General features: G+C 37.9%; 2 protein-coding genes across 3 annotated transcripts; one reads left to right on the top strand and one right to left on the bottom strand.

Annotated features, from left to right (window-relative positions):
• LOC110851300 (DNA replication ATP-dependent helicase/nuclease DNA2) lies at positions 1-4,781 on the top strand. The gene is made up of 14 exons (XM_022099021.2): positions 1-599; positions 693-945; positions 1,019-1,354; positions 1,440-1,588; positions 1,660-1,854; positions 1,958-2,140; positions 2,229-2,465; positions 2,535-2,687; positions 2,776-2,927; positions 2,995-3,233; positions 3,313-3,506; positions 3,588-3,972; positions 4,068-4,256; positions 4,360-4,781. The coding sequence occupies exons 1-14, from the start codon at positions 433-435 to the stop codon at positions 4,549-4,551; spliced, it is 3,024 nt and encodes a 1,007-aa protein (XP_021954713.1). The 5' UTR covers positions 1-432; the 3' UTR covers positions 4,552-4,781.
• Positions 4,770-6,674, bottom strand: LOC110851301 (geminin). Of its 2 annotated transcripts, none has more exons than XM_022099023.2 (5): positions 6,436-6,674; positions 6,264-6,331; positions 5,505-5,808; positions 5,266-5,438; positions 4,770-5,192 (listed from the first exon to the last, which is right to left on the bottom strand). In XM_022099023.2, the coding sequence occupies exons 2-5, from the start codon at positions 6,291-6,293 to the stop codon at positions 5,088-5,090; spliced, it is 612 nt and encodes a 203-aa protein (XP_021954715.1). In that variant the 5' UTR covers positions 6,294-6,331; positions 6,436-6,674; the 3' UTR covers positions 4,770-5,087. The 2 variants fall into 2 exon arrangements, with proteins under 2 accessions (XP_021954715.1, XP_021954714.1); XM_022099022.2 differs by having other exon boundaries at positions 6,264-6,375; positions 6,436-6,673.
• Between the last annotated feature and the right edge of the window lie 1,333 nt (positions 6,675-8,007).

Below are 8,007 nucleotides of genomic sequence, written 5' to 3'. Positions count from 1 at the left end.
TACTTTAGCGTTTAATTTAGCGTTAAAACGAAATTGCCTGAAAATTGGACATGGTCACCTTTTCGTGCTGGTAATAACTCGAACGGGGGACGATGGTTGAGACTGTCGTTCGTACAGTGCTACTTTTGATATTGACTGCTGGAGGCAGAATGAGACTTGCTCATTTTTACACTATCGTAAACGAGCTGAGGAGAAGAATGAGAGGCAGTGTGAGATATGAGACTGACTTGCTCTCCTCGGGGCTCGGGGAAAGCGAGAAGGCGGTCGAAGATCGTATTTTCTGGCGGGAAGAGGACTAATGTGCTCGACGAATTTGCCTCCGCTGGGCAACCAAATAGCAGACAGACAGACAGACAGAATCTCCCCCACACACACCACTCCCACTGGAAAGGCAGGAGTTCTTAGTCAGGACGACGTCCGTCTTCTTCCATCATGTCGTCGCTAGTGCAAATGAGGGATCTTGAGCTGGAAAATCAGCATGACCGGTATAAAATCGTTCGCTGCTTGAAGCGAGTCGTCAACTGTGATAAGTTTACTGCTTATGAGATTGAATGCTTGGAGACTGGAGCGATAAGGCTGCTTGAGTTGCGAGATTTATGGTGAGGAATTTGTAGTTTCTCGTCTTGTGGATTGAATTATGAGTGGATTGGACAAAAATGCGTGATAAAAACGTTGTAATTTTTATGTTACAGGTTCCTTACTCCACCCTTAGAAAAAGACACCACGATTAATATCTGCGAATATAAGATTGACGAAAACAACCATTATATCATTTCACGCGATGGTGGGTTTTTAGTTGTGGAGCCAGACAAGTTAATCTCCGTGACGAGTGTCGTAAGCATGTCGTGGTGTGAACGGAAGGTCGCGTTTTCGGAAAACTTTCGATTCCCTGGGGATAATATTGATACTTTGAGGGGCACGCTTGCTCACGATTTGATATGCCAAGTTAGTAACAGTACATTAGTATATGAATATAGTTTATCATGTGCGTGGCTGATCATGCTTTTTTTTGATACAGGTCATGTTGAAAAAGTCGTTTGGAACTAGTGAAATTCAGGCCGAGTTAAACTCGTTGCTGAAACATTCTGCTATTCTGGAGAGAGCGTATACTATCGGCTTATCGCATGAAAATCTTAAAACGTTGGGGAATGAGTTGGTGCAGTATGTGAGTGGGATTAAGGAACATATGCAACCTTTACCTCCACCTACTTTTCATAAGAAGACTACGTGTTCTCGAGAAATTCAAGTGATTGGCATTCGTGATATTGAAGACTGCTACTGGAGACCAAAGTTTGGATTGAAAGGCAAGGTGGATTGCTCAGTGGAAACAATTAACGTTCATAATGAGAAATGCGTAAGCTGTCAGCAAACTTAGCAAATTCTATGTATGTTTGCTGAGCATGATTTAAGTTGGCATATATTGCAATTTGTATTTTAAGGTTGTGCCAATGGAGTTTAAAACTGGACATGCCACTTCGGGAAAAACGGTTGTTAGCCGTGATGAGCACATTGGACAGGTGTTTCTTTACGCTCTAATGATGGACACACTAAAGTTAATTGGTCCGAACGGAATATTGCATTATATCAGGTATTCATATGTGTTTTCAGTTTACCAGTGCTCCTCGTAAATTTACTTATACAAATAAATGATTTTTTTAGAGACAAACACACAATGGAGACAAAAGCAAAATTATCGTCTCTTCAGTCGTTGATTATGGCCAGAAATCGTATTATCTTCAATACCACGAAAGACTCAACCGAGGCTTTCGATAACTTTCCTAACCCTTCCGGTGTAAGCTTCGATAGGCAATGTGCAAAGTGTGAATATAAAAACATTTGTGCGCTAACGCTAAGGTATAGTTCGTACTCTTTTCCTGGGTCACTTGCATATATCTGCTTGATATTTTTAAATTTCAAAATGGAGTGTGAAGCTATTTATTTACTTATTTACTTATAGTGATCCAGACCCGGAAGAACTACCAACTTTGACTGAGGCTAAATTGCGAGAATCACTTGATTATCTCACAATGTCAGAGATTAGCTTCTTTAAGAAATGGCTAAAAGTAATCAGACTTGAAGCCAATGACAGTGAAATGAGCAGTACTACAAAAAGCCTTTGGCTGGATTCTATCTCGCAACGGTAAGTGTCGAATTATTTCTTTACATGCTGCTTATGTACGGGAGTATGCAAGTCCAATACTATTTATAATTCATAATTGTTTAAATAGGGAATCTTGTGGGAAATGCATTGGCTACCTTAGTTTAACTCGTCAGGAGACTAACCCCAAAGGAACGTCAACTAACCTAGTGTTCCAAATCCCAGAAGATCGTCTCCATTTAGCAGCTAATTTTGTCGAGAAGGATTTCGTTGTGATTGGAACGTTCAAGGAACCATGCGTCGGATATGCATTCATTGAAGAAATAAATGTCGAGACCGGTTCCTTCATTAAAGTGGCTATAGACAGGTAATTACCGAAATTATAGAGTTGTAATTGTTTTTTTGATTATTTATTTATTGTCTTTCTAATTTGCAGGCCGATGATGGGACGGCATGCGGAATGTGGTGTCAAGTTCACCCTAGATAAAGTTTCTTCACAAAGTGCAGGGATGATACAGTACGTCTACTTATCTTACATGATGGAAAATACGAAAACAGCGAAGAACCTACGAAATCGTTTAATTAACAAGTACTAATGCATATCAATCTAATTGTGCTTTAATCCAGCTGGCTAGTTATAAAATTTATGTTGAATGGTAAAAATAATTCTAAAATAGGGAAGTTCCTGTATTTGCACCCGTTGAAAGTATTACAATGTCGAAGGAGGTTAAATTCATGTTGAAAGATCTTAACGAATTCCAGAAGTCATCATTGCTTCTGTCCTTATTAACTGATAGCTTGCTGCTTATCAAAGGATCTCCGGGATGTGGTATGAATTTGAAATCCATTGATGCATCTATTTTCGTAACATTCCTTAATCAATTTCTTTATATTAGGTAAGACCACCACTCTAGTTACCCTAATAAGAATGCTGGTTGGGATGAACAAGACCGTTCTTGTGAGCGCTTATACAAGTAATGCTCTTGATAACATATTGCTCGGATATAAGAAGCACAGCAGCAACTTTCTTCGTATTGGCTCAAGCGGACATTTAGAGCTAGAGAATTACTGCACTAACTATCTTCGTGACACTGTTGAAACAACAGATCAATTGAAGGCTCTTTATGATTCTGCTGTAACTCAAATATTTCATAAAAATAATGGTGATATTAATTTGTTTATTTTGCTAACTCTCTTTTTATGGTAAACTTTAGCCGGTGATTGGAACGACCCTTCTCAGCATGAAGCACCCGATTATTATGAATCGACAATTTGACTACTGCATTGTGGATGAAGGATCTCAAGCATTGCCAACTGCTGTCATTGGAGCTCTGCTAAAGGCTGATAAGTGGATCGTTTTTGGCGACCCAAATCAGTTACCTGCTTTGATAAAATCTCGTGAAATAAAGTAAACACCAATTAAATATTGCTATTCGGGATCACAGAGTATGATTATCTCAAGTCTAAAATTTTGATATCTATCTCACAGGAGAATGGGGATCGAAGAAAATTTATTTGCAATGCTCGATGACCCTAAATTCAGTTTTCACATGTCAAGACAATACCGCATGAATGAAGACATCATGAAGATAGCGAATAAATTAATGTACGACAATCAGATGTCATGTGGATCTGGAGAGCAAGCCGTAAGGTGCATCGAATATCAAATACATTCAACCAAGCAACACCTGGGGTCAACCTACCCAGTAAGGATGCAAAAGTGGCTGAGTCTTGCTATTAGTAAAAAGACGATTCGATCAATGATGTTTTTTGATACGGAATTAATCGGGGCCATGGAGTCTGTAGTAGCATCAACCTTGCATAACAAAAAAGAGAAAGACATTGTTGTAGGTATTGTTAATCTTCTGTTGAAGGTAAGTTTTAAGATTTGTATTGTGTGTAGCACTACTAAATATCTTTATCTAGTTTCATAATTATTACTTTATGTGATTCACCCAAATTCATATAGTGTGAGATTCGGGCTTCGGATATTGGAGTAATTGCTCCATACCGGGGACAAGTAACCATACTGAGGGAAAGCCTGGATAAATCTGTAGAGGTAAATACAATTGACCAGTATCAGGGCCGAGAGAAGACTATTATTGTGATCTCGTTCACTAAAAGCGTCCCTTATGCTGAGGGTGAAGCCACATCAGAGGTACATTGCATATATATATATTGTATTTTAAACCATTGCGTAATAGTTTTGCTTATTTTATAATATTTTTTTATATTTGCCGACAATTAATTCCTAATTACAGGAAGGCATCCTAAATGATCTACGGCGTCTCAATGTTGCCATCACCAGAGCAAAGAGCAAGGTTTTGCTTATCGGTAATGGCAGTTCTCTCTGCAAGTACCCTGCCTGCAATAAGCTGCTCTCTCTTCTCAGTAAAGATCAAAAATACACGTTTTCTGCTGATGACTTTTACCAAGGATTCTTTAAAGAATAATGACCATTTCCATCCAGACTTACATAAGTGTTCATGTTTGTAACTGCTGTTTGTAACTGCCATCCTAAACTCATTTAATTATACAATCTTATTCAGAAACAAACTAGGGTATAAAGTAATCTAGTTATTACGTATGCAGCAAGTATATATATAAAGCAGTATAAATCATGAAGAACTGTACAAATGACCAAGCTCACAACTTGTGATTCAGAATAAACTTTTTAACTTAAACATTTGATTTATTTACAATTTTTTAACAACATATAAAAATATCTCATTTTAAATATTAACCTTAATATCACTAGGATAAAGCACAAATTTTTTAATATATGTACCCACACTTCTACGCAAAAGTTTAGAAAAAGGAATAACGATGAGAAATTATTTTTCGCCAAGCCTGTACAATAACTCGACTTCAAAGCAGATTTTATCAAAGGCCACAAAAAATTCCACATACCTGCTTATTTTAATTTTGCTCTTACTCCACTAAATATAATGTTTGAGATCAAGTATGCAGTGCAGAAGTATGCAAATTTTCACTCGTCCAACTCCTCTCCACCAAAGCCAGATTCATTCGCTGCTGCTTCACTAATCTGATTGTTGTTCACGGCATCCTCATCTTCATCATCACTTGGTAACAACTGCAAAGATCAGAAGATTTAAAGCAATGTTATGCCTTATCACCACGATTTTTCAACATTCTGTAGTACTTACCAAGAGTAGTTGGGAAAGATGGTTAGCTTGTTTTAACAATTCTTGCATTTCATGATTCGAGTTCTCTAATATTTCAATTCGTTGATGTAAAGCCTCATTTTCCATCAACGTATCTTCCAAAGCGTGTTGTCTTGTCTCAGCAAGTTGCTTCCAATAACTCGCAGGAGGCTCGTCTGGAAATATTGAAAAATAAGTTTTAGCACATCAACATTACAAATATAATGTCACGACTTATTTACCTCCCGTTACGAATTCTAAATCTTCATTGACCACTGCCTGGACCGCTTTGCTGACAAGTTTTTTCTGACACGATCCACGCTTCCCTCCCTTCAGTGATAATTTTACTACACGGCCCCCACCACCACCACCAGATTTTTTGTCCAAAATGACCCCTTCTCCCCCCTTCTGTACGGTCAGGATAGATCTTCGACCTACCATTTCATTTTCAGATGACCCCGAACCAACCTTTTGAATTCTTGCGAGAGGAGTTCGAGTAGCAGGAGGCGAAGCTGACAATGATGCCGACGTAGATTCCGAGGTGGACTGTAATAATTGAAATTACGCAACGAAGGATCAGCTACTTTACTATTTAAACTTTAACATAATTTTCTCTAAACGTGTTGCAAATTTGTAATCACAATGTCAACTAAGAAATATGACTAGTTAGTCAGATCAGGTCCGAACAGGGAATGAAAATGAAAACTTGTATTTCTCATTTATCTGCATTGCATTGTCAATGTCGCCTTCATGTCGCCTCTGTTAAAATGTTCTATAGAATCGTTTTGCTTGGAAAGATACGAAATATATGTAAAGGAAGTCAGCCAAGTATTGTACAGTAGTAAAAGGTGAAGGACAAAGACGCAGAAATACAAAACAAAAGGATGAGATAACGATCCAATTCAATTCACACTGGTCAAAAGCATTCCTCACACAATAATTGGTTATCATAAATTTCAGCTTAATGCCAAACAAGACAAATGGCGTATTAAATAAAATACCTTCTTCACGATGCTGCTATTGTTCTCCATTGTGATATAATTCAGCGAGTGAGAATCAATGAATTAATCTGCAACAAGTCAAATCCGGCAAGGACGACAATTTCTTTCAAACCTGGACAAGGACGCAATTATATCTATGCTTAACTCCAAAAGATAAATTAAGATAACTTACCAACAAATAATCCGATTTTTTGAGGAAAAATTTGAGCAAGGAAGTTGACCCTCTATGTGACTGAAGAAACAAAATAAAATAAAATCCTCGTTGCCTTTTTCCACTGTCGCGTTGCCTTGTAGACCGTTGGATTTTATTCAGTTGGTTGGAGCCAGTCTCATGTTGTATGAATTTGGATGAAGAAAAAGGGTGCTTCTCGTTTGGACGTGGTGAACAAAGTGAATGAGAATATTTATCATGCGAGTCAGCCTTCTCGGTGGTGTATCAAATGCATTAATAATTTTGAGGTATCCTGAAATGTAATTTCATTAATTATTAGAGCCGAGAATTTAACTAGGTCATTCGCATATCTTAAAAATTTAGATTTTCTACCCTGCTTGGTTTGATAACATAATGTTGTTCAGTATTCCGTACACGTACATTTTCATGTGCTGGTAACTGACTAGCGAATTTTTGTAAGAATCTGTCCTGGAAATAGTTGACCAGAGACTAGCAAATGAGATGATGAATGATGCTAACCAACTGTGAATGAACGCAGTGGTTGGATGCATATATTTAGTCTACAATCCTATATTAAGACAAACCTAGATAATTCCGCAGTCATAAAAGTCGAGACGGATAAGGATAAATATATATGTATGCACGGTTTTCCATCAGCGAATTTACGGACTTTAGCATATTATCCATCTTGTAGGAATTGTCTCGGAAATAAGAAGGACAGAACCAGCAGAGGCTTGCTTAAAGGTAAAATGTTTGACCTACGAGGAAAAGAGACGAGACGAGTAATGGATTTCCGTCCAAAACTTGACATTACATTGGACATTTTCCTGAAACAAGAAAAAAGTCGTCACTCTGACGGAAAGACTGACTTATCATTATGCCCGTGTTCTGGGGCTGGATATGTCATTTTATTATTATTTCACTTCTACTACTACCACCACTACTTGAACAAGAAGTTGAGAAAAGTAGGAAACGGAGAACAAAGTGAATGAATAATCGTGCACATTATCAAATGTCTGCTGCCGCTGCTGCTTCGTTTTGTATTTGTATCGTGTAGGAGGAGGAGGAGAAGAAGAAGAAGGCGACCAATTTATGGAATGAGATTGGATCCCTACTTGTGCAAAGAAGAAATGAATTATTGTATGACGATGACAGACCTTTGTACTATTGTATCAGGAGAAAGAAGTTGTTATTTTTTTTAGCTGAAAGACCATGCAGACGGTCAGGTTCATCGCACCATCATACAACTACAACATGTAAGTATTACTACACGACACTAGGACCAGATAATATTTACATGTCGGGTAGTTATCTAGTTAGTTAGCTGGCTGCATTATATAACGATAATTACGGACTTGTCCTGCCTGAAGCAATCGGATTCGTATTTATATAAAAGAGTTGAGAAAATCTGCTTCAGAAACAAAGAGGTTGCAGTTTCAGTTGCACCAATGAAAGAGGCAATTCAACATAACTCATTCTTCTTGGCATCCTCCTCCCATGATGATGATGTGAAGATGATCACATTATATCCATTATTCCGGAGATGTGGAAATTCAACAAATGAGAGTGAAA

The sequence above is a fragment of the Folsomia candida genome, unplaced genomic scaffold (assembly GCF_002217175.1).
Source record: "Folsomia candida strain VU population unplaced genomic scaffold, ASM221717v1 Fcan01_Sc006, whole genome shotgun sequence".
Classification (NCBI taxonomy): domain Eukaryota; kingdom Metazoa; phylum Arthropoda; class Collembola; order Entomobryomorpha; family Isotomidae; genus Folsomia; species Folsomia candida.
This window is presented reverse-complemented; position numbering and strand designations above follow the sequence as displayed.